Source organism: Elephantulus edwardii, unplaced genomic scaffold (assembly GCF_000299155.1).
Source record: "Elephantulus edwardii isolate Elephantulus edwardi_28Jun2011 unplaced genomic scaffold, EleEdw1.0 scaffold00133, whole genome shotgun sequence".
In the NCBI taxonomy this organism is placed as follows: Eukaryota; Metazoa; Chordata; class Mammalia; order Macroscelidea; family Macroscelididae; genus Elephantulus; species Elephantulus edwardii.
Genome location: NW_006399883.1, coordinates 7,157,531 through 7,184,683, shown reverse-complemented (window position 1 = coordinate 7,184,683; position 27,153 = coordinate 7,157,531). Strand labels below are relative to the sequence as shown.

Here is a 27,153-nt window from a genome sequence, read left to right as displayed (position 1 = left end):
GGGAAAGGTCCCCAGAGGTGTCAGGCAGCATGACCTGGACGGAGCCCCAAAGCTGGGCTTTCTAAGCATCTCTAACGTCAGGAGTCTATGTGAGAATGCAGCTGTGCAGGGACACTGCTGCTTTCTGCCCAGAGTGATGAGGAACTGGAGGGGTTTGATAGTTGGACCTGGTCCCGAGGACTTGCCTCTGTGCCACTGTGATCCGTGTGAAGTTCAAAGCCCCTCTCTGCTCTCCTCTACCATGACGGCGGGAGCACACTGTGACTGTTAGGATTGGACTGCATTTCATCAAAAGCTGTGTTCATGTCCTAATGCCTGTACCTGTGAAGATGACCTTCTTTGGACTAGGGTCTTTGAAGATGTTATCAGAGCAGAAGGCCATGCTGATAACACCATCAAGTTAGCCTTAGGCACAAATGAATGAAACATGGCTTGGCCCTTAAGGTCCTGTGCTTGCTTGAACCCATACGAGGGTGGGATGGGTCTGAAACCTCACCCTTTCTAAGGAGTGATTTATGAAAAGAGGAGGATAGACACAGAGAGAGTCAGAGGGAAGAGACCACACATGAATCTTGTTTTCAAAGAAATTGGCTCTGTTCCCTAGAGTCAATGCCGTGATTTGGACTTTGAGCCTCCAGAATCCCCACCTAACACGTGTTTGTGAAAGTCTCTCACTTGTGGCATTCTGTTTGTTGTTTGTTTCAGCAGCCCTCATGGCATTCTGTTTGTTGTTTGTTTCAGCAGCCCTTGTGGCATTCTGTTTGTTGTTTGTTTCAGCAGCCCTAGGGAACAAGCTGTGAAGTGGCATCAAGTAGATTTAAAGTTAGTAGGTCAGAAGAGACTAGGCATGCCATTCACAGATTCATCCTTACATTTGCTATGTTTTCAATACTTTTTTCCCCTTTCTGATTCAGAATAATACGGGACCATAGTAGAAAATACAGGGAATATAGAGCATCCCAAAGGAGAGTATTTTAAAAAACATTGATGGCAAGAAGCTGCTCTGAAATCACAAAGGCACGCACCAGCTGCTCCACAGGAGAATGATGGGCAGTCTCATCCCGTGCCATTAACTGCTTCTGAAAACCCACTGGAAGGTCAGCTAGGGGTTGGTTCCAACTCAATGGTACACAGCATATTATATAAAAAATGTTGTTGTTATGTGCCATCGAGTTCCCTGTGACTCATAGCAACCCTATGTACAACAGCCCTAAACCCCGCTCTATCCTGTGCCAATCTCACTGTCTCTGACACACCTACTCCCACTACCCCAATCAGTGAATCAATTCACCTCATCGAGGGTCTTCCTCTCCTGCACTGTCCCTCCACCCTCCCAAGCATGACGTCCCTCTCCAAGGACTGATCCTGCCTTGCAACATGCCCAAAGTATATCAGACTAAGCTTCAGAATCCTTGCCTCTATGAAGCAGCTTGGCTTCACCCTCTCCAGGACGAACTTGTTTGTTCTCCTAGCAGTACATGGTATATTCAATACTCTTCTGCAGAACCACAGCTCAAATGCATCAATTCTCCTTCTATTATCCCTAGTCATTGTCCAGCTTTCTGATGCATAGCAAGTGATTGCAAAGACCAAGGCTTGTATCAGGTGCACCTTAGCCTCTAGACTAATATCGTTGCTCTTCAGTACTTTAGAGAGGTCTCAGACAGCAGACTTTCCCAGTGCAATTAGTTTTGAAATTTCCTGGCTGCTGGTACCAAGAGTGTTGATTGTAGGGTCAAGAAAGCTGAAGCTTGTTAACAAAGCAGTCCTTGACCTTCTGCAGCAAGCGCTTCAGGTCCTCCTCAGTTTCAGCAAGCAGGGTTGTGTCATCTTCATAACGCATATTGTTGATGAGTCTACCTCCAATCCTGATGCCACATTTCTCCTCATAGAGCCCAACCTCCCAGATAATCTGTTCCGCACAGAGATTGAAAAGATACGGAGATAGGACACATCCTTGGAGTACACCCTTCCCAGTTTTGAACCATGCAGTGTTTCTTTGCTTTGTTCTGACGAATACCTCTTGGTTCAAATATAGGTTTCACATAAGCACAATCAAGTGTTCTGGGATTCCCATTCTTGTCAGAGTCAGCCACATTATAAAAAATAACCCTTTTAAAAATATTATAAGCATTAGGGTTCATCATTCCAGGATGTCTTTCTAACGTATTCTCTCCTCTCTGTCTATCTCTCCATCCATCCATCCATCCATCCATCCATCCATCCATCCATTCATTCTTAATATTCAAAAGAAAATGAGATAATGATATCTATTCTACTATGCAAGTTGCTCTGTCACTTAACAATAAATCACAGACACTGCCCCTGTTACACTGGGTCTCCTGACTTGTGGATTTTGATGGGTATGTACAAATACTGTTTGCTTTTATCACTATTAGAGTTCATGCAGATCAACCTCTGGTCATTTCTTAGGTAAGGTTAAGATTAAGCCTTTTAGGTGCATCATGCAATGTCACTAATATGATCCCAGATGTTTAAACCTTACAGTAAGGATTATGCTTATGAATAAACGGTTTCCACAGCATCGATGGCAGAAGTTGTGCTTTAATCAATGTTTCATGGAAGGATGGAGCTGGAAGGGGACACAGGGGTCAGGCAGCTGGAAGGTGCTAAGGTAGGACAGATTTGGGCTTGAACCTAAGTCTCCTGGTCCCCAGTCCCATCTTCTGGATACTGTCTGCCTCTTGCAATGCTCCTTGGTCACTCACAGCCCCAAGCCAGTCCCTTCCTCATGTTAGCCCATGAGAGAACACAAGCGCCAAGAGCAGGACCTGGGGCCCATGACATCACTGTGGGGGAAGTCACACAAGGTACCACCATCAGAGGGAGTGATTCTAAAAATGACTGTCTATAACATTTGTGTGCAGTGTTTCAGCAGAAATGTATTTATTTTTAGTAAAAAAATTTCCCTGTAATTAGTTGTAAGAATAAAGGCAGATTTTTATAAGCCCAGCTTACATGTCTTATTATTGCACCTCAACAAGAAAAGCAACAACTCGTAGCTGTTGAATAAGAACCAACACTGATCTATCAGTGGGCTTTCAGATGCTGTAAATTGCATAGCAGGAGACTGACTACCCATCTTTCCCCCTCGGAGCAGACAATTCCCTATCAACTAGGCCATGAGGTGAGAAAACTCTGCTAACTTACTTCTTGACCCTTCTAATGTGATCCAGGGAGCTCCAGCCACTTTGTCTATAGGGATCTGTAATGTGAACCAAAGATAGGCAGCTAATCCAAGGTCATGCCTTTCAGAAAGTTCAAACCCACCTGCAGTTCTAAGAGGGAAAGATGTACAATCTCCTCCCATGAGACTCATAGCTTCAGAAACCCAATGGAGGATCAATTATGAGTCGGCTGGAACCTGACAGCAGTGAGTGAGTAAGGTCATCAAATCAGATCTGTCATTATCGTCCAATTACAATGATGCTTCAGTTTACGTAGTTTAGTTTCGTCTGCAAGTGTTGCTGCTAGTACATGCTATTGTTTTTGTTGCTGCTGATGTTTTAGAGCTATAGATTTTTGTCACTTTAAAAATAACATTCATTACCGTTGATGATAATTAATTAATTACACTATAGAATCAACTTCCCATTGGAGTTTTGTCACATTTTCTGGTATTTTAGTTACAATGTTGTGGAAATTAAAGAATAAACAAATCTGTCTTGGAGGAAGTGCAACCGGGTATGCCTGAGAGGGAAGGATGGGAAACTTTGTCTCCAATATTTCTGGCATGTTGTCAGGAGAGACCAGACCTGGGAAAAAGACACCAGGCTTTAGAAGTTGGAGGGTCAGAGAGAGGAAGACCCTCCACGAGATGTGCCGTCACAGTGACCGTAACAGTGGGCTCGAACGTATTAGAGATCGCGAGGCTGGCACAGAATAGGGCAAAGTTCAGATCTTCTGCTTAGAGCGTCGCTGTGAGTAGAAGCTGACTTAATAAAGAAGAACATATGACAAAGGTGGCAGTTCTTTTTTTTTTAAGAATAGAGTAATTAATAGAAAAGGGGGAGAAAAGGCTTCTGTTTGGTTACTAATTATGCAATTAATAATGTAATTCAAAGTAGAAAGATTTTACAAAACAATTTTGTTGCTTGTTGTTGCTGAGTACCTTAGAGTTGGAACCAACTCACAGCTGACCCTCCGGCGGGTTTTCAGAGGCAGTTAATCGCATGGGAGGAGATCGCCCATCCTTCTTCAGTGGAGCAGCTAGTGGCCCCAAACCGTGTGCCTTTGGGATTGCAGCACAGCCCATTAGGCCACCAGAGCGCCTTAATTTTGTTGCTTGCAGTCATATAATCTAATACATATTAAATCTATGCAACTTATAACAATGTCACATACTATTTGATGATTAAAATGGATAATACGTAGTTATTAAGGGGTTTGTATAGTCTGCTATGGGAGGAGTTACTACTGCACTGGATGACACAACCCTGGGGTCAGGAATACAAAAAGTCCTACACAGACAGTGACTAACTATAAAGGCAAGTTTGGGGCCATTCTCTCTCCTCGAACTTTAGCCATCAACGGGCACAGACTGAGAGTCTCAAAGTGAAACAGAGGCTTCTCACCCAACCCATCTCTACTCCAGCCCATGGCTGCCCAGATGGGTAGTGGACTCTTAAACATGCTGAGGAAACTCTGGGCTGTCTTTTCTTAGATGTTTTCCCAGGTCCCTGCAAATCACAGGCTATTTACAAGGGAAAGCTAAAGAATGATTTCCCAAGAGAAATGCTGATTTTGGGATGGCAACACAGTGGTCAGGAGGCAGCTGATTTGCACTTTGTCCACCCTGTTGAGGAAGTCACCTTGAACCTGGCAAGCCTGCTCCTTCACCCGCAGAGCAATGACAGTCCTTCAAACACAGGCTGAACAGATTAGCTGTACTTCCTCCAAGCACTTTACTAGCGAATTTGCATAGAGCCCACTTCCTGGTGAGTGGAAGGCTTGCTTTCAGCTCTCTGGAACTGTTTGTATGGCCAGGTGTTGAACTTTGCCACCCCAGGTTCAGCTGCAGTGCAGACCATGGCACGAGGACAAAGGGTGAGTGGGGCAGGGCCTCCCTGTGGCCCAGCCCTGCCGTGTGTCCAGCGGCCAGATCAGCCCACAAGGAAGGAAGGGAGCGAGTGAACTGCCCAGCGCATCTTCACCTTGCAACCAGGAAGCCAAGTGAGGCCGGGCGTGTTTGTTTATGAAGTGACCTCTAACCTAAGGGAAATCCCAGTTTCCTGGAAGCAGGCAGAGAATTTACACAAAGAAGAGGGGAAACTTGGAAAGCAAATGGAGATATTTATATTGGTATTTAAATTTATATTTGGCTACAAAGAATCAGATATTTGAGATGGTCAAAGAATATGCACAAAATTCCATCTAAAACAAGTAAGGGACAGTATAAAGTGTTTTTAAAGATGGCCAGTTCCAGATGGATGCCTCTTCATCTCTGAGAAGAGAAAAAAACAGCTAATCATGGGTGCACAACAACAACTCACTGTCATCAGGTCTGAACTGACTCACAGCTGACCCTCCAGTGGGTTTTCAAAGGATGTAAATCATATGGGAGGAGACTATGCTTCTTTTTCCTGAAGAGCAGTTATTGGATTTGAACTACCTGATTTTGGGTTGACAGAGCAGATCTTTACAAGCTAGGCCACCAGAGCTCCCTGGACCACATAGCTCACATGTCCCAAACAAAGCCCTGAGTGGGTATATATGTCTATATGTCTGTGTGTATTTACATGTGTGTCTAGGAACGTGTACATATGGAGTGTGTATATATTTGCATGTCATGTACATATGTGTATGTATGTGTGTTTATATGCATGCTGACATATTTGCATGTATCTGCATTCCTCTATGTGTGCATGTGAATATATCTGCATGTAAGGTATATATGTAGGCTTACGTACATGTGTCTCTCTGTGTGCTTGTATGTGGGTATAAGCATTTGGGGGTGTGAGTACGCGTATTTGTCTGTATGAGTATGAACACATGGGTGTGTGGAGTACGCGTGAGCTCTCAGCAGCCAGGCACCTGCTGCCCCCAGGCGTTTGCATGCTCTGTTGTGATTCTGAGATTTTCTGCATCTATAAAATATAAATCGTGAATGATTTTTGGTGAATGGCAGTTCTTTGGCTGAACTCCTTGCTAAGTTTGGAAACTCCCTATTTTGTAGATCTTGTAACTAAGAGGTAGAAAGATGGACAATCTTTTCTAGAATAATTTATAGCCTCAGAAACCCAATAGAGGGTCATTAAGTGTCAGTTCTGACTTGATGGCAATGAGAGTGTGTGTGAGTGGATCTTGGTGAGGAGTTTTGGTACTGTAGTCTTTAGAGATGTGGTGCTCCCCCAGATGCAAAGGTGGTGAGATTCAAACCCACCTGGTGTTCTGCAGCCTCATTGAGTTGTGGTTTACAGTCCTGGAAACCCACAGAGAGTCCCTATGAGTCAGAACTGATTCGATGGTAGTGCGTTTGTGTTTTAAAAGGGCTTGGTGGGTGACTGAGCTAGGCTTCCACTGCGAACAATGGAAATACCAAACACTGTATTGAGTTACATAAAAAGCACAGTCCACTCTAACTCATGGTGACCTCATGTGTTACAGAGAAGAACTGTGCTCTGGAGGATTTCTGTGGCTGTGATCTTTCTGGAAGCAGACCACTAGGGCTTTCTTCTGCACTGTCAATGAGTGAGTTTGAACTCTTAATCTTTAGGGTAGTTGTTGTTTTTGTGTACCAAAGAGTTGGAGTTGACCTATAACTGACCATCCAGTGGGTCTTCAGAAGCAGTTAATCACACAGGAAGAGATTGCCCATTCTTCTCCCACAGAGCAGTTGGTGGCCTCGAACCGCGTACCTTTAGGATTTGCAGCACAGCTTCTTGCCACTAGGCCACCAGAGCTGAAAAGCGTTTGCATTACCCAGTGGGTTGAGTTGTTGCTGGGTGCTGTTGAGATGGTGTCCAGATACTACTGAACCCACTGGTGCAGCCTCTGTGTCAATATATATTGTTTAGGGTCTTTCCCTTTTTTGCTGGTCCTCTGCTTTACCAAACATGATGTCCTTCTCCAGGGACTGGTTGCTTTTGAAAAACATGTCAAAGAACTCAAGACAAAATCTTGCCATCCATGTGTCAGAGGAACATTTTAGCTGTATTTCTTTCAAACAGATCTGGTCTTATGGCAGTTCAGTCAATATTCTTCCCCAATATTGTTAATTCAAAGGCATCATTTCTTTTTTAGTTTTAGGCTTTCCTTATTAATTGTCCAGCTCTTACATGCATATGGAGTGACTGAAAATACTGTGGCTTGGGTCTTCAAAGGGAGATCTTTGCTTTTTAGAGCTTCAAAGAGATCTTTTGTCACAGATTTGCCCAGCACAGAGTGTAGTTCCATTTCTTGGCTGTTGCCTTCATGAGTGAAGATGACTTAGGAAAAATGCTATCCTTGGCACTTCAACCTTTTCTGTTTATCATGATGTTATTTATTAGCCCATTTATGAGCATTTTTTTGTTTTTTCTTTATATTAATGTTAATCCATACGAATGGCTATCGTCTTCATCAGTAAATTTTTCACATCCCCATTGCTTTCAGCAAGCAAGATGATGTTACTTGCATTTTGCAAGTTGCTAAGGAGTCTTCCTCCAATGTGAAGATGCCTTTCCTTCATATGATCCAGTTTCTTAGATTATCTGCTAAGTGTATGTACAGACTGAATAATTATGGCAAAAAAGAAAATATGATTCTGATGCACATTTCCCCAGATTTAAAATCCTGTAGTTTTCCTTTTTTCTGCTTGAACAACTGCTTCTTAGTCATGTGTTTACATGAGCTCAATTAAGCATTCTGGAATTTCCATTATTCTCCGTGTTATCCATGATTTATTATGATCCATAGAGTGGAATGTCTTGGCATCATCAATAAAACACACGTATAAACAGCTTTCTGGTATTTCCTGCCATTAGTCAAGATCCATGCATCTCAGCAATGATACTTTTGGTTTCATGTCTTCTTCTGAATTTCTTGCAGGTCTCTGTTGATGTATTCTTGTACTAATTTGTAAATAATTTTCAGCAAAAATTTACTCAAGTAATATAAGTAAGTGATATTAACGATATTGTTTGTTCATTCATGCACTCTGTTGGGTCACTTTGCTTGAATAGTATCCTCCAAAAGGATGTCTTCTTCCTAATTCCTGTGAATTTACCTGTGAATGTAATCTCTTTTTTTTTGGAAAAAAAAAGTCTTTACAGATGTAATTAAAGTAAAGATCTCACAGTCAGACTCTCCTGGAGTAGAGTGGGATCTAATCCAATCACACATGTCTTTATCAGAGAAAGGAAATGGAGATTTGAGATACAGATACACAGAGAAGATGGAGGAAATGACTGGAGTGATGGGGCTACAAGCCAAGGAAAGTTGGAGTCTTCAGAAGCTAGAAGAGAGAAGACAATCCTCTTCTAGAGCATCCAGACAAACTTTGACCACCTATGGATTGCATATCAACACCAAGACGACAAAAATCTTCATCACTGGACTGATAGGCAACATCATGATAGATGGAGAAAAGTCTGAAGTTGTCAACAATGTCATCTTACATGGATCCATAATCAATCCTTGGTACTAGCAGTCAGGAGATCAGAAGATGTACTGTACTGTGAAAGTCTGTGGTCAGGAACCTCTCCAAATTACTGAGGAGCAATGATGTCAGTACGAAGACTAAGGTGTGCCTGATTCAAGCCATAGTTTTCTCAATTACTTGCTATGCATCTGAAAGTTGGACAATGAATAACGATGACAGAAGAGGAATTGATGCCTTTGATGTTGGAGAAGAATACTGAATGTCCCATGGACTGCCAAAAAAATAAACAGATTTATCTTGGAGAAGGTGCAGTCAGAGTGCCCACTGGAGGCAAGGATGACAAAGCTTCATCTCACATACTCTGGACATATTGCTAGGAGGGGTTATTTCTTGAAAAGGGACTTCATGCTTGGAAAGGTAGAGGTTTAGGGAAGAATATCCTCAATGAGATAACTTGACACAGTGTTTGTAGCAATGGGCTCCAGTGTGTAAGAAACTATGAGGATGGCACAGGTTAGGGTAGGGTTCACATTTGTTTTTTTCATAGGGTTGCTATGAGTTGTACTTCACATCCTGTAGATCTGTGAGTGAATACATTTTTAAAATAAACCTCACCTACCTTCCTTTGTAAAGAGCATTGGTGGTCTAGTGGCAAGAAGCTGCGCTGTAATCACAAAGGCACATGGTTTGTATCCACCAGTTTCTCTGTAGCAGGATGAGAAATTTCCTCATATACGATTAACTATTATGGGTTAGATCTGACTCGACGGTACACAACAACAACAACAACAACCCCTGCTTTGTAGTACTTCGGGACAACAGCCACAGAACATACCTGCACTACTTTGCCTGGCCTCTTTTGGAGTAAAGGTGTGGGTTGAGGACCCATTCTGTCTGACACTTTGAAGCTTTGAATAGCCAGGGACAGACAGAAGTGATGTGATTGCTGCGGCAGGGCTTCTGGGGGCCTTGGAGAGACTGGATCAGCCTCTGGGGCTCAGAGAGTACATCACCGAATTCACATAGTTCAGTATTTTTAGCATTATTTTTACTCAAAATCACTGAGCCTTATTCACAAGCTCCCCAGGTGGTAAGAGAGAGCCACTCAAAATCCTTTAGAAAAAATAGTTTCTGTTGCTTGCGATCACGTGGCCTGGGGATCCTTTTCTTTTCCAGCCCTGACAGTGTGGAGTCCATGAAGGTGGTGGGTCACCGCAGGGAGGGGCATGGGGCTTAGAGCTGCCCAGCCAGGACTCCAGGCACTAGAGTCAGAGTGATCTGTTTTTCTACGTGCTGTCTTAGCCTCTTTGTGCCCTAGCTTCCTCTTCATTGGTGGGGTAGATAAAGCTGTTTTAGAGATTAACGGAACAACTGAATGTTTGAAAAGGTAAAGTGCTTTGAAAAGTATAAATATTACTTTGTCGTTGTTGTTATATGCCGTCGAGTCGGAACTCACAGCTGACACTCCAGTGGATAGCAGAGACTGCAAATTTGCACAGGGGGGAGTGGCCATCCTCCTCCTGCAGTGCAACTGGCAGATTTGAACATCGTTCCTTTGGATTGGCGGTGCATGTCCTTACCACTAGGCCACCAGAGTTCCCTAGAAATCAGGTTTAACTGGATTTGCATAATTCTGAGTTTTTAATCTTTAAAAATTACAAGACATTCAGACATGCTATAAAGATACATTCAGCAGGTCATACAGAATAATTTTTTTTGTGATAGAGAAATTTTTGTTTTGGGTGATGCTGTCACCCTGATGGTATCATGCTTGGATATTGCTGACTCAACTTCTGAGTTAATAAATACGGTGACTGCCTTAATTATTTAGTATTGCTTTTACATAAATCTGTGAATTGATGTTTTTATAACAAACAGAAGGTTTCCCACCTCCCTGCGGTTTAGGAGGCTAGAAGTCTGAATTCAGGGTGTTGGCTCTAGAGAAAGGCTTTCTCTCTTTGTCATCTCTAGAGGAAGGTTCTGGTCTCTTCTAAGCTTCTTCTCTTAGGCAATTTTCACGTGGGGGGGGGGTGTCTCTCTTTCTCATCTCCAATCGCCTGAGAAAAAGGCAGACTGCTTCTGTAAGATTTACACCCTGGAAAATCTAGGTGACAAACTATATGTTCCTAAAGGGTCACTGCAAGTCAGAATCCACTAGGTAGTAATAGATTTTTAAAGTTTTTTTTGTTTGTTTTTTGTTGTATGCCAAGAGATTGACTCAAGATACATACTATAGTAACTTGTTCTTGTTACCATAATAAAGATAATTGTTCCCAAAAGGAATTATAACACAGGCATTCAGGTTAGGATTTACAATACATTTTTTTTATACCATCAAATCTGTTTAGCAATCAGTTGATGTGTCTAGTAATTGAGTGTTGCAAATTGTTGAGTGTGTGGCTGTTAATCAAAAGATTAGAGGTTCAAATCTACCCAGAGGTGCTTAGGAAGAAATATTCCTACTTGGAAAATCCATGGAGCACAGTTCTATACTAATACTCATGGGGTCACCACTGACAACTGGTTTTATCTAATAGTTACTGGTAGACTTTTAAGTATTTTTTTCTTTGAAGCCTTCATTATTGCAACTTGAGGCTTGAATTGATTCTTCAGTTATTTCAAGTTGAGGAATGCTGGTGTGTTCTTCCCTTTAGCTTTTCTACTCCAGCAGCTTGTACATTTCATTAGAGTACTTTTGCTGTGTCTTTCTGAACTGCCTTTTGATACCTTCTGAAACCTTCATCATTTGTTCTCTTCATTTTGGCTTCTTTATGTTGAAAAATATATTCAGAGTCTTTTATGACATCTATTGGTTTTCCCTCCCCTTTTCTGTCATTTTAATAACCATTTGCTTCCTTCATAGATGATATCTTTGATGTCATCCTACAAATTGCTTGATCACTAGTGTTCAATGCATCAAATATCTTCTTGAGATGGTTTTTAAATTTAAATGATATAAACCTAAGGTCCTATTTTGCTTCTCAAGAACTTGTTTTAGTTTTCTACACAACCTTGCTTGCTGAAACTGAGGAGGACCTGAAGTGCTTGCTTCAGAAGATCAAGGACTGTAGTCTTCAATATGAATTGAAGCTCAATATCAAGAAAACAAAGATTCTCACTGCTGGGCCAATGTAACAATTACAGCTTGCTCGGTTCCATAATCAACACTCTTGGCATTAGCCATTAAGAAATAAAAAGATGAACTGTACTGGGGAAAACTGCTGTCATGGACCTCTCCAGAGTGCTGAAAAGCAAAGATGTCAATCTAGAGACTAAAGTGTGCTTGATCCAGGCAATAGTCTTCATAGTTACTTGTTATACATTAGAGAGCTGAACAGAGAGTAAGGATGAAAGAAGAGTCGATACCATTGAGTTGTGGTGCTGGAGAAGAGTCTTGAACATACCATGGACCACCAAGAAAACAAATAGGTCTGTCTTGGACAGGGTGAAACCAAGTTTCTCCTTGGAGGCTAGGATATTGAAGTTCTGTCTCACATACTTTGGGCACATAGCCAAGAGGAATTGGTCCTTGGAAAAGGATATCATGCTTGGAATGATGGAGGGGCAGTGCAGGAGAGGAAGACCCTGGATGAGATGGATTGATATAGTAACTGGGGTAATGGGGTTAGGAGTTTTGGAGTCAGTAAGACTGGCTCTGAATAAGGTAGACTTCAGAGCTGTTGTACATAGGGTTGCTATGAGTTGTAGGTAAACTCAATGGCACAAAACAACATTTTTTATTGAAATTTTTAATAGCTTCAGTTTGCTTCGCTCTACAATCAACACTCCTGATATCAGCAGCTAGGAAATCAAAAGACAAATCACATTGGGAAAGTCTGCTGTGAGAGACTTCTCTAGAATACTGAGGAGCAATGATGTCAGTTTAGAGACTAAGGTACTCCTGATTCAGGCCATGGGCTTACAATTACTTGCTAAGCATCAGAGAGATGGACTATGACTAAAGATGATAGAAGAAGTATTGATGTCTTTGAGCTATGGTGTTGGGGATGAGCACTGAACATCCCATGGACGGCCAAGAGAACAAACAGAAATATCTTGGAGATGGTGCAGACAGAGTGCTCTTTAGAGGCAAGAAGGATGAGGTTTTGCCTCACATACTTTGGGTATATTTCTAGAAGGGGCTATTTCTTGGAGAAAGACATGATGTTGGGAAGGGTGGAGGGTCAACAACCAAGGGTGGAAGACCCTCAGCCAAGTGGATTGACATGGTGACTGCTGCAATGGGCTCTTGTGTGCCAGGAAGTGTGAGGATGGTGCAGGATAGGACAGAGCTCAGATCTTTTATTCATGGGTTGCTAGGAGTCATGCTCGATTCGAGGGCACCTAACGACTCTATAATTGTGATTTCCATTAACCCTTTTCTATCTCACTGTGCCTTTCCTTACTTAGTGATATTTTGCTAATCATGCCCTCATTGCAATCACTGTCCTAAGTTCCTTCAGCAAGAACTGCCCCTCATTTTGTAGGTGGGAGCACAGTACATGAGGGAATGCACTGAGCTCTTCTCCTAGAATGTTAGCTACTTAGAAACAGAATCTAGACGTTACTTATTCTCCTTTTTTTAATTCATAGGATTTCTGCTTTCTGGTCATGGTTATTAGAAACAAAGAGATACTGATTTCATGGACAGATTTCAAGTAGGTGTGAAATGGCAGGGGGTGGGTTGGTGAACTGAGAAGGACACTCAAGAGAATTTCATGGAGTCTCCTTTCCTAAGGGAATGCCTTTGGGAAGGCTTGCCTTTTCACTCTGTACTCGCACAGACTGAAAAAATCTTGTACTATGTGCTCATGTTACTTTTAACTAAACATAAAGTGCTTAGATCCTTGCTGCCCTTACCTGGGTTAGCAGCAAGTGGTAGTTAAGCGTTTCACAATGGAAAGACATTGGCACTTAGCTGCAGCCACCTTCCCTGCACCCACCCTGATCCCTGCTGAATGGTTGATCCTAACAGCGGTCAGAAAACCCAGAATGCAAAGGCAATGAAGACCCACTCACGTTCCACTCGTTTCTCCAGCATGGCCAGGTGGTTTGCAACTTCAGCTTTCAGCTCATTGATTTTAAAAGCTCTAGGAATTGAAAGAAAAAGAGAGAATAAGACAAAATACCATGCATAGAAGCCTCAGAATTGAAATGTGCTCAGCAAAGGTCTGTTGGTGGAATGCCTACCATGGGTGAGGCTACCGGCGAGTGGATACAGAAGCCATCAATTGCTTATAAGGAACTTACAATGCCTTGAGGGGCCATGTGGGTAAGGGAGGAAGAGATGAGATGTTCTCTACCAACTATATACCCTTGGGGTGTTTTCTAAGGGGGGAACACACAGCTGGTGGGAGCGCTTACATTTGCACACCTAGGCTGTGAGCACACCAGGGGACACAGTGCCTCTGCTTTTAAGCTCTGGAGGGCCCAGCCCCGACCCTGCTCCTCTGGGCGCAAGTCACCGTCCAGGGACCTGCAGGCTCTTTTGAGGCACCAATGCACTCAGCTCTGTGAATCCGGGGCTTTAATTGTGTCGTTGCCCCTATTTCAATGACCAGGGAAATGGCTCTGGTTTCTCAGTTAAGGTGTTGTTAGGTGCCTTCGAGTCCGAGTCAACTCGGAGATGACCCGCCCGCAGACTTTTGAAAAGAGGAGACTCCCCATCTTCCTCCCTCAGAGCAGCTGAGGGGTCCAAATCACTTGGCTTTCGGTTGGCAGCACAGGCCATTCCCCAATAGGCCTCCAGAGTGCCTGCTGTTCAACTGCTCTGAGACACTGACAATATTTGCTTTAGCATTGAAAAGATAGTGCAGAATGAGAGGAAGTCCCACATGCACACAGAATCTTTGTGAGGAATTTATTTAGAAAAATCTACTATTATTGCTGTTTGTCCTATTATTATTTTCTAAAACTGTTCATTCCTGTGGGAGCCACAGAGGGAGGAGCCGAGAACGTCCTTGCCTCAGCTTCAACCTGCGCTCTTGGCGTGTGGTCTTTGCAGAGGTGAACTCTTCCTGGACCCCACGCGGGGCTGCCACAGGGACAGAAGTAGCAGAAAGTTTCCTACTCAATGTGGCTTCTCCTGCTAGATTAGGAACAGGGCTCCCACCTTTGCATTAAAATAAAAAGCACACACTTTTCAATATTACGACGTTATACATGTAAGACGCTGCGCACCTTGAGAACTGCTCGGCGACCTGAGTCAGCATGTTCTGGATCAGTTCTTCTCTCTCTGCGATCGAAAACAAAAAGACAGATGGGACATCATCAGGGACAAGCCTCTGTGGGCATTCGTGGTTTGAATCTTGGGTACTGGGGACGCGGCACCAATGTGCAAATAAAGTGTTGCCTGGGTTCCCTGGAGGGACACTCGGCCCCGCTGTCAGGTATTCCCGAGCTCCCTTGGGTCTGGAGTTTCCTCTGGACCCTCACTGCCCCTTTCCTCTCTGATTGCTCCAGCCCCATGCAGCTCTATTTCCAGCCGGCTCTCAGCAGAGTGTCCAGGGCTGTGGGCCCTTCCATTGCTGACACCAGCTATAAAATCAGGTAGGATGAGGTTACTACGCATGGGAGGTTTTTATCTGGTGGTGCCTTGCTCCTTTTTATGGGTGGCAATTTGCGTGACAAAGTAAGTTCAAGATACATTTCAACTTCAAAACACGGTGTTTCTATGGCAGGTCACAGACAGGAAGCTGTCTGGGTTGAGCAAGTTTGTCTGTAAAACCCAGCTAGATGGCTGGTTTTGCAAGTTTCAAGTCCCCGGCTGCCTGTAATCTATTTTCCTGACTCCTGGCCATTCACAATGCTGGATATGTTGACAAATAAAAAATCCACTGCCATCAGCCCAAGTCTGACTCAGCAACCCTCCATCAAGTTTTCAAGGCTGACATTTTTTCCTAGAGGAGATTGCCCAGCTTTCTCGTGTGGAGCCACTGGTGGACCCAAGCCCTTGACTTCTGAATTAGCAGCCCAACCCAACACACAATGAGCTTTGCCACCAAGGCTCCTTGGGGAGGAAGTGGAGATGCTCACCATCCTGTTCTTTGCAGTAATCCTATTAAGATAGTGAGCTCTAGAATTTAGAAAACACTCAAGCACCACAACAAGATAAAGGTAAATAACCCAGATGAAAAATGGGCACAGGATATGAACAGACACTTCACCAAAGAAGACATTCAGATGGCCAAGAAATACATGAAGAAATGTTCAAAGTCCCTAGCTCTAAGATAGATGCAAATCAAAACAGCTATGAGATATCATCTCACTCCAGTAAGAATAGCAAAATTTAACAGAACAGCGAACATCAAATGCTGACGAGGTTGTGGAGAAACTGGAACACTTATTCACTGTTGATGGGAGTGTAAAATGGTACAGCCACTATGGAAGGCAGTATGGTGCTTTCTCAAAAAGCTGCAAGTAGAAATATCATTTGACCCAGCAATTTCTCTACTGGGAATAAACCCTAAAGAAACCATAACTGCAACCCGGGCAGGTATATGCATAGCCATGTTTATTGCGGCTTTATTCACAATAGCAAGGCGTTGGAAACAACCTAAGTGCCCATCAACAAACAAATGGATAGAGAAGCTCTGGTATAGTCACACAATGGAATACTATGTTGCATTGAAAAACAAGAAACTCATTAAATATTATTCAAAATGGGTGACCCTGGAGGACATTATGCTAAGTGAAATATCTCAATCACAAAAGGACAAATACTGCATAGGGCCACTGTTGTAGAACAGGACTGACATCAGGGTTGGGGTGAGACTGAGAAAGATTGGATAAATTATATATACTGCATCGAAACAGATGAGGGAGAGAGCAGTTTGAAGGTGATATATGATTGAGTATTGGTTATTTTTTTTTAAATTACTTTTGTGTGAGTGTACCGTCAAATCAGATCTGACTGGCACAGGAGGAGATTGTCCCTCCTTCCTCAGCAGAGCATCTGGTGGTGAGTATTGGTTATGACAAGGGTCCAGAATGAAGGTTGCATAGTGGAGTGTACTCAGGGTTGGGGGTGGATTGTATATTAATGAAGGAATTTTTCTTTTACTTTTCAAAGAGAAGAGCGAACTGGGGGGGGGAGGAGTGAGCAGGGAGAAAAATGCAACAATGGATGAATGGAAATCCAAAATCTCTGTAAATGTTCATTAAAATTAATAAAATAAAATTGAAGAAAAAAAAAGATAGGAAGCTCTAGTAGCCTTGCTGTAAGAACCTGTGCTGTAATCCCAAAGACACGTGGTTCAAATCCACCTGCTGCTTCACAGGAGAAAGCTAGGTAATCTTCTCACATGTGATTAAACGGATTCTGAAAACCTGCTGGCTTTTCCATTGCTTGGAATATACCCCAAGAAAATGAGCGCTGAGGCTCAAACAGAAACTTGCATACCAGCGTTCTTAGCAGTGTTATTCACTGTTGCAAGAACATGGAAAGAGCCCAGATGCCCAACCACAAACGAATGGATTGAGAAGTTGTGGTACATTCATACAATGGAATACTATGCAGCACGCAGGAGCAATGATTTTTTTAAATTACTACCTAAGTTGAGAGGCACTGGAGAGCATTATGCTGAGTGAACTAACTTAGTCACACAAGGATAAATACTGTATAAAACCATTATTGTAGCATGAGTATGAGGATCCAAGGTGGGGGTGGGGGGCAGAGGGTGGAAATAGAGAAGTGAGGATGGGTGGAGGGTAGGGTGTTAATCAGAGGGTTGCACAATTTCATGAGTGGGTGGGGTGAAGGAAACGGAAAGGATCTTTTGTGAAAGACAATGTATTCAAACTTTGTAAACAAATCAGAGTAAAATTTTTAAAAAAGAGAGAGAAAACCCCCAAAACCTGCTGGAGGGTCAGTTATGGGCTGGTTCCAACTAGAGGACATTCAACAATAACGTAGTTAAAGTAAAAAGAATTAGAGCTGAGTACAACTCATAGTGACCCTACGAACAACAGGTCTGAACCCTGTCTCGTCCTGCTCCATCATCGTCTCTGACTTCCTCGAGCTGCAGTCATTGTGTCAATCCATCTGGTTGAGGGCCTTCTTCTCTTTCACTGACCAGCCATCTTTCTTAGCATGCTGTCCCTTCCCAAGTTGCTCTAGCAACATGCCCAAAGTATGTGAGGCGAAGCTTCACCGTGCTTGTCCCTAAAGAGTGTTCTTGCTGCCCCTTTCCTAAGACATAGCAGCGGTCCATGGAAGAGCTAGTACTCTTCTCTAACAGCACAACTCAAAGGCATAGGTTTTTTCTTCTGTCATCTTTATTCACTGTCCAATTATCAGAGGAATAGCAAGTGATTGAAAAGACCATGACAAAAAAAAAATAAAAAAAATAAAAAAAAAGAAAAAATAAAAGAAAAGACCATGACAAATCAGGTGCACCTTAGACTTTAAACTGACATCACTGCTTCTCAGGACTTTGAAGAAGTCTCTGACAGTAGACCTAGGTTCTCATTTTTGAGAACGTATTGCTGTTGTGTGCTGCAGAGTCCGACCCGGCCCATAGCTGACCCTCCAGTAGGACTTCAGAGGCAGTAAAATCACATGGGAGGAGACTGCCCATCCTTCTCCTGAGGAAGAGCTGGTGCATTCGAACCACGTGTCTTTGGGATTACAATGCAGCTTCTCATCATCGCCAGGCCACCAGGGCTTGAGAACACATTAGGAGGGCACATTACAGATTAATGACAGTAATTATCTTTGGTTTATAGGATGATACATGATTATGATACTATGCCCCTAAGTACTGCAAACAGCTAATGCACTCTGTTGTTAACCAAAAGGCTAAGGGTTTGCATCCACCAGAGGTGCCATGGGGGAAAGACCAGGTAATCAACTTTTAAAACTCAGTCCGGGAAGCTGAGAGAGGACAGTTCCTCTCTAACACAGGGCGTGTCACTGCGAGTTGGTGCTGACTTGATGGTAGCTAGTTTGACATAAATAAGGTGGTCTTCTTATTTTTGCTTTCTGTCTTACACATTTTCTCTAACTAACATACATTGAATTCTTAAGAAGAAAATAATTAATTACTCCATCTAAAATAGCCTGTTGAGATCACCTCCCCTCACCTGCCAAATCAAAGAACGGTATTGCTTGACCTTTGTTTATCTCTAGCTTTCACATTTGTGTCTTTTAGTCTCGGAAGAAAAGTGATCTTTTGTTAGAATTTTTGAAATGAAATATCAGATAGTAGCAAGTTTTCACAGAGACAGAGGAGGAGCTGGTGGCTGGTGCCCAGCTTGCACCTTCATAGAGGATCATACCTGTCAGAGGAAAAGGGACTCCACTGACAGAGACACCAGCAAAAACATCCATGGTAAAAGCAGTCAAGAAATCAAAAGACATGTTGCATTGGGAAAATATGCTGTCAAGGACTTCTCCAAAGTGCTGAAGAGCAATGAAGTCAATTTAAAGCTATGATCTTTTTAAAATTGATTTATTAATTTTAATGAAAGTTTACAGAGACTTAGGGTTTTTGTTCATTCATTGTTGCACTTTTCTCCCTGCCCACCCCTATCCCAATTATCTCCTTTCTTTGAGAAGTGAAAGAAAAATTCTTTCCTTGTTATACAATCCCTCCCTCCAAGAGTCTACTCCACTGTGTAGCCTTTATTCTGGACTCCTGTCATAACAGTAATACCTAATCACATATCCCTTTTAGACAGTTTTCTCCCTCATCTGTTTCAATGCAGTATACATTATTTATCCCATCTTTCCCAGTCTCCGCCCAACCCCGATGTCAGTCCTGTTTTACAACAGTGGCCCTATGCAATGTTTGTCCTTTTGTGACTGAGCTTCTTACACATCTGTAAGTTGGACAATGAATAAAGATGATTGAAGAAGAATCAATGGCTTTGAATTGCAATGCTAGAGAAGAGTAACAGACATCCTATGGACTGTCAAGAGAACAAGCCTGTCTGTGCTGGAGGGAGTACAACCAAGGTGTTCCTCACTGGCAAAGATGATTAAACTTTGTCTCATATACTTTGAGCATATTGTCAGGAACCAGTCCTTGGAAAAGGCATCATGCTGGAAAAGGTAGTGAGTCAGAGAAAGAGAGGAAGGCCCTCAATGAGGTGGTTGACACAGTGACTATAACAATGGGCGTGAGCATATCAGAGAGGGACAGGGTGGTGCCGGACAAGGCAAGATTCAGGTCTGTTGTTCACAGAGTCACTGTGAGGTGTAGTCGACTGAATGGCATCTGACAACCTGATGAAGACACAGCAGAATTTCAGATTATCTATTCTGACTCTTTGGCAAAAGTAATGTATAACATATCCTTTAAGAGTTTAACTCTTGAGATAAATTTAGAACTCCCTCATATAAGCAACATTTATAGAACACTCCACCCAATAACAACAAAATATAGACTCTTTCAGGAACCTATAACGCATACATAATTTAGATTATGTCCTGGGCCATAAAGAGAACAAGTTAAAAAAGAACTGAAGTCATACAGATTATGTTCTCTGGTCAAAAGATAATCAACTGACTAATCAATAATAAACAGATAAAAGGAACATTTCTAATAATAGGAAATAAAACAATTCACATGTAAATAATTTACAGGTCCCAAAAGGAAGTCTCAAGGGACATAAAAATACATTACACATAATGAAAGTGAAAATATGACATATTAACATGTAGCTGTGGGAAACTGTAAGCTGCCAATGTGACTATGAGAAGAAATGAAATCCAAGATCAATAATCTCCCATCTCAGTAAAAACAATGAAAATGAGCAAAATCAATCCAAACCAAGCAGTGAGAAAAACAAACAGCAGAAACCAGTGGAATGGAAAGGGGAAAAGAAAGAAAATCAATGAGATAGTTTTTTGAAAGGTCAATGGATTAACAATGGATTAAATCTATAGAAAGCCTGGTGAGGAGGGAGGGAGGACGAGACAATGACAGAGAGAGGGGAAGACATATAGTACAAAAATGAAGAATAAGGGAGAGGAAGAGGGAAGATTACTACAGATCCTATATTACCAAAAGGGTAAGAAGGGGAGTATTAACAACATCATTCCATAGTGACGACAGAGATAAATCTGAAAATTTAGATATCATGTCTAATTTCCTAGAAGGCATGAATCACTATCCCTCATGTGATATGAAATACATAATATGAATAGGATGGACAATCTCCTCCTATGCAATTAACTGCCTCTGAAAAGTACACCAGAGGGTCAGCTATGCATCAGTTCCTACTCAATGATACACAACAACAACAACAAAAAGAACTATTAAAAAAATAGAAAATATTTTAGATTTAAGCTAAAATTTTTAAGGTTTAATCCTCTAAAAGAAATTTCTAGCTTAATTTCACTGAAGAATTCCACCAAGTGTTTTAAAAGAACACAAATCTATACAATGTCTAAGGAGTCCTGTGGCATAGTAGCTAATGTGCCAGCCACTCTGTTGGAGAAAGATAGGTGGTCTCCTCCTGTGAAGATTTACAACCTTAGAAACCCAGTGCAGGTTCTCTTGTGAATTAGAACTGACTTGGAGGCAGTTTGGTTTTGGATGCAATGTGCTGCTGAAAATCTAAGCAGAGGAAACCATTCTCAATTCATTTTAGAGAAATTATACTATTCTAATACCAAAACAGGTGGGAGGGGGAAGGGAGCAGGGAAATGGAAAAACTATAGAACCTTTTAAGAATTCAAATGGAAAAATCCTTATGAAAACAGTACAGCAGATAGAATTCAGTAATGCAGTAATAAATAATAAGAATCACCATAAAAATTGGAGCTTGTATTTCAGGAATGTAAGGTTGATTCAGTATTTGAAGACTATTGGGCCAATAAGCAGCGTCATGCTGGATGGAGAAGAGATGGAATTGTCAATGTCTTCATCTTACATGGATCCACAATCAACACCCTCGGCACCAGCAGTAAAAAAAAAATCAAAAGATGTGTTGCACTGGGAAAAATCTACTGTCAAGAATTTCTCCAAAGTACTACAGAGCAATGATGTCAGTTTAAAGACTAAGGTATAGTCAATTCAAGCCTTTTCATTTACTTGGTATGCATCTGAAAGTTGAACAATGAATAAAGAAGACAGAAAATGAGTAATTGCCTTTATGTTGTAGTGTTGGAGAAGAGTAATGAGTATCTCATGAACTTCCAAAAGAACAAATATGTCTTGGAGGAAGTATAAACAGAGTGTCCCTTAGACGAAAGGACGGTAAATGTCGTCTCAAATATTTTGAGCATGTTGTTAGAAGGGGATAGTCCTTGTTAAAAGATATCATGCTTGGAAAGGTGGAGGATCACTCAATAAGATGGACTGACATAGTGACTGTAACAATGTGCTCACATTTAACAGAGATGATGAGGATGGCACTGGACAGGGCAAGGTTCAGACATGCTGTTTATAAGTTCACTATGAGTCTCCGTCAACTCGGTGGCACATAACAATGAGATAATCTATCACCCTAGCAATCCAAATAAAGAAGCAGGAGAAAAACCCCAAATGATTATCTTAACTGGTTCCTAAGAAGTACTTAACAAAATCCAACCCTTATGCTTTGGCAAAACTCTCAGAAAGTTAGGAATAAAGGAGAGCTTCCTCAACTTCATAAACAGAAAACAACAAATACAACATAATAGATGGAGAAGAGATTGAGGGTGAACAGTTTCAGCCTGCTCGGCTCCACAATCAACACTCTTGGCACCAGCAGTCAGGAAATCTAAGGATGAATTGCCTTGGGAAAATCTGGTGTCAGGGACTTCTCCAGAGTGCTGTGCAGTAATGATTTCAGTCTAGGGACTAAGGTGCACCTGGTCCAGGCCATGGTCTTTGCAATTCCTTACTATGCATCAGAGAGCTGGACAATGACTTCTGTCATCCTTATGACAGAAGAAGAATCAATGCCTTTGAGTTGTAGTGCTGGAAAAAGAGTCTTGAACATACCATGAACCACCAGGAGAACAAATAGGAGAGGGTGAAACTAAGTTTCTACTTGGAGGTTAGGATTTTCAAGCTCCATCTCACATACTTTGGGCATGTGGCCAGGAGGGACTGACTAATCCTTGGAGGAGGACATCATACTCAGAAGGGTGGAAGGACAGCACAGGAAAGAAAGACCCCTGTTGAGATGGATTGATACAGTAATTGGGGCAATGGGGGCTGGTTGGTGTGTCAGAATCAGTGAGACTGGCTCAGGACAGGGCAGGCTTCAGAGCTGAGATGTAGTTCATAGGGTCGCTATGAGTCACAAGCAACTCAAGGTCACATAACAACAACAACAATAGTATAATTAAGGTGAAGGACTAAATGCTTCCTCCTTGAGATCAAGAAAAAGGCGGGAATCTCTGCTCACATCACCTACTCAGAAGTGGCCTAGAAGTTCTAACCAGAGCAGTAAGGAAACTAAGTAAGGAAATAAAGAATATAAATTGGAAATGAAGGAAAAAGTTTGCGGTATATTTTCAAAGATGTGCCAAAAAGAATAGGAAGCCACTTTCCTCCTCAAAAACAACCTACTAGAACAATAAACATTTTCACAATCACAAGCAATAAAGGGAATACAAATTCAGTTGTATTTCTATATACTAGCAATGAACACGTGGCCACTGTAATGAAAATGCAATGTTATTTACAATCACTCAAATGAAAACGAAATACGTGTTACTCTAGGATAACAGACCACACACAGACTTGTGTGCTGCAAACTACCAAATGCTATGAAAGATATCAAAGAATCTCTAAGAAAATGTAGAGACAAATCCTATTTATAGGCCAGAAGACTCAGCACAGTAAGGATAATCAGTTCTCCCAAGTTGACACATAGATTTAATGTAATCCCTATGTGAATTCCATCAAGATGTTTTTGTAGAAACAGACAAGACTATGTTAAAATTTATATGGAAAAGCAAAGGAATCAGAATAACTAAAATAATTTTTAACAAGAAGACAAAGTGGCAAGAGTGACCATTTCCCAAGACTTGTTAGTAGCTAGTATAATCAACAGTGTATGATCTTGGTGGAGAGAGAAAGACACGCCCAACAGAACAGAATAAATAGCCTAGAACAAGACACACACAGACACGCTCAACTTATTATTGACAAAGATATCAAAGACACACAATGGAAGGAGGTTAACCTACATAAAGAGTGCTGGGGCTTGGCTCAGGACAGGGCTGAGCAGAGCTATTGTTCAAAGGGTCACTATGAGTAGTCATCTCGACAGCACATAATAACAACAATAGGAGCAACTGAACATCTATAAACAAAACCCAGCCCTCTTCCGTCAGCACACACGGACCCTGCAGGTTTCCGAGTCGCTCTCTCCTCCTGAGGCATGGCAGGTGGGTTCAAAGTGCCAGACTTTCATTAAGCTGCATCACAACCCACAGCACCACCAGGCACACTCTGGACCTTACAGAGGGGAAGAAATGAAACTAAAACCAAATCTTACATCTCACACAAAAATCAACTAAAAATGGGCTCTGGACGTAAAATGTCAAGTCAGAGAAGTTTTAGGATAAAACAAGGGAGAATCTTTGGGACAGGCTGGGCAGAGAGTTCTTAGATTTGACACTAAAAGCATGATCTATATAAAAGGGGGGGATCATACATTGGACTCCATCTAAATTAGAACTTTTGTTCAGAGAACAATCCTGTTAAGATAATGAAGACTGGTAGAAAATATTTGCAAACCATGTATCTAACAAGGAATCTGAGTATAAAATACACAATTCAAAGCCACTAATACTAGGCTGATTTGGACTCAACAACCCAATAGCACCAAGTGAACTGCCCTCATCTTTCTTCCATTTGGTGGATTTGAACCACCAACCTTGGTTAGCCTCCATGACCTTTAACCATTTCACTACCAAATACTTTACAATATATATAAAAATTATGAAAAATAACTAGTATGAGCCCAAACAATCCAATTAGAAAAACAGACAAAAGGACATAAACAGACATTTCCCTGAAGAAAACACACAGATGACAAACACTGGCGAAGATGTTCAGTAAGAGTAAACCCCAAACTAAACCCACTGCTGTTGAGTCTGCCTCAGAGTAATCTCCAGGGGTCTCCCGAGGCTGTAACTCTTTGTGGGAGGAGACTGTTTACCTTTCTTCAATTGGAACAACTGGTAGACTCAAACTAACAGCCACTGGGTTCACAACCCAACATGCAATACATAGTGTATGTGAGCAGAGCACCTTTCAGTGTCTTTAGCCCTTAGTCACACTCAGTTGGTGCCATACAACAGCTGGTTCTGGCCCACAGCAACCCTCCACTAGGTTCTGAGCTTGTAAAGCTTTATGGGAGGAGACGTCCCATCTTTCTCCCTCAGCGCCACTGGGGAATTTGAATCACCAACTCTAGACAACCTGCGGTTAGCAGCACAACCCGCTCGCTATTCACTATGCCACCTGAGCTTCCTTCATTAGCGGCTGTTGCTGTTCTTGTGTACTGTGGAGTCAGAACCGACCCATAGCTGACCCTCCAGTGGGTTTTCAGAGGCAGTTAATTGTATGGGAGGAGATTGTCCATCCTTCTCATTAGCTATTAGGAAATGTAAATTAAAACCTCTAAGAGGTACAAGCGCACACTTACAAAAACGGCAAGGTAAAAATAGGGACAATATAAAATATCAGAGAAACTGGACCTCTTACACATTGCTTGTAGTAATGTAGAATGGTGCATCCTCTTTGGAAACAGTTCATTAGTTTCCTAAAAATCTAATCTCTGTAAATGTTCATTGTTGTTGCTGTTGTTTGATGCCGTCGAGTCGTAGACGACTCATAGCGACCCTATGAACGAACAGCCTGAGCACTATTTGCACATAGAGTCTCCGGAGGCAAGCCATTTCGGAAGTGGATGCCGCTCCTGCTTCCAGGCTTGATTTAGTTGGGAAGCTCCAGCCAACACTGTCCACCATGGGTACCCATTACCACGATTGGCACATCACTGTCGCAATCTTCAGCATCACAGCAACCACGAGTTACCTCTGTACAGCAAAATTAATAAAACAAATAAAAAAATCTAAACAAGCAACGGCCACATGACCTAGTGGCAGTGACTGTATACCTGGGCTTTCCCCCAGATACACGAGAACTTAGGGTCACACACAAATTCGTACATGAATGTTCACAGCAGCTTTATTTGTAATCGCTCCAAACTGGAAACAACCTAGGTGTCTTTCAGTGGTAAACGGTAAAGAGACTGAGGCTCGGCCACACTGTGGAACAGTCCCCAGCCATGCAAAAGGACGCACTACTCATCCACGCAGCACCTTGGAAGACTCCACTGTGAATTTGCAGAGTGAAAATCCCGGAGGTTTTCACCATGACTTCAGTTATAGAACATGGTGAGGGGAGGGAGGACAACACAATTATAGAAATGTAAATTTAAAAAAAAAAAAGAAATGTAAATTTAATGAGTGGTAGCTAGACAGTAAGGAAAAGGTGGAGACAAGGAGGGGAGGAGGGGAGGCTAGGAAAGGGCCACACAGGCATCCTAGTGGGGGTGGAATGCTCTGACCTGGGCTGCCAATAGCATTATCATGGTGGTGATGGTGAACTAGTTTTGTGAGATGTTAGCATTGGGAAAACTGGGTAAAGGGTGTAATTTCCCTCTGTATTCTTTCTTACAACTCAAAAAGGCCTAATGTGTAAGGCATTGCACTGCCAATTCACAGCCAGGTGGTTTAAACCCACCAGCTGCTCCAAGGGAGTAAGATGGGCAGTCGACTCTTGTGTGATTTACAGCCTCTGCAAACCCACTGAATAGTCTGCCATGAGTCAGTTCCAAATGGACAGGAATGAACTTCAGAGTTTTATTTCTTATAACTGCAATATGAACTAATAGTTATTTTAAAATACAAAGTCTGATTTACTAAAAAATTTGTTCATCTCCAGTCTGTCTGTCTATCTAAAATGGAGTAAGAGTTCTCCTCTGGGTGTTTGAAGGAGCATCCTACCAACCTCACAGCATTTTTATGACAAAGATTTATTATTACTATGCACCTGCAGTAATAATGCATTCATAATAATAATGCTAGCAGTAATACTTATGTCTGACTCTCCAGTGGGTTTGCAGAGGCTGCAAAACACACAACAGTCGATGGAGAGTGGAGGGACAGCACAAGAGAGGAAGCCCTCTAGGAAGTGGATTGATTCAGTGACTGGGGTAATCGGGATGGGAGTGTCAGAGGCAGTGCGATTGGCACAGGACAGAGCAGAGTTTAGGGCTGTTGTGCATAGGGTCGCTATGAGTAGCAGGTGACTCAATGACACATAACAACAACAACAGCAGCAGCAGCAGCAGTAATAATGTAATAATGTAATAATCTCAGCCTGACGCAGGGCTGTGGTGGGCTAACATCAAATGGGCCTGACTCCTAGTGCCCCATGCACAACGATGTGACATCACCCCGTGACTAGCTGTGGCTCACACTGCTGCGATGAATAGGGTTTTCATTGGCTGCATTTTGGAGGCACGCCACTTGGCTTTTCTTTCTAGTCCATCTCAGCCTGGAAGCTCTGCTGAAGCCTGTCCACCACCATAAA

The 27,153-nt window shown here is 42.2% G+C and overlaps 1 protein-coding gene across 1 annotated transcript in view; it reads right to left on the bottom strand.

Moving 5' to 3' along the window:
- The window catches only part of PDE9A (phosphodiesterase 9A), a 153,669-nt gene that overhangs the window by 32,799 nt on the left and 93,717 nt on the right, over positions 1–27,153 (bottom strand). Inside the window, exons 5-6 of the mRNA XM_006894049.1 lie at positions 14,783–14,837; positions 13,622–13,692 (exon numbers count right to left, since the gene is read on the bottom strand). Of these exons, the coding sequence (XP_006894111.1) occupies positions 13,622–13,692; positions 14,783–14,837 (126 nt within the window). The remainder of the gene's footprint in view (positions 1–13,621; positions 13,693–14,782; positions 14,838–27,153) is intronic.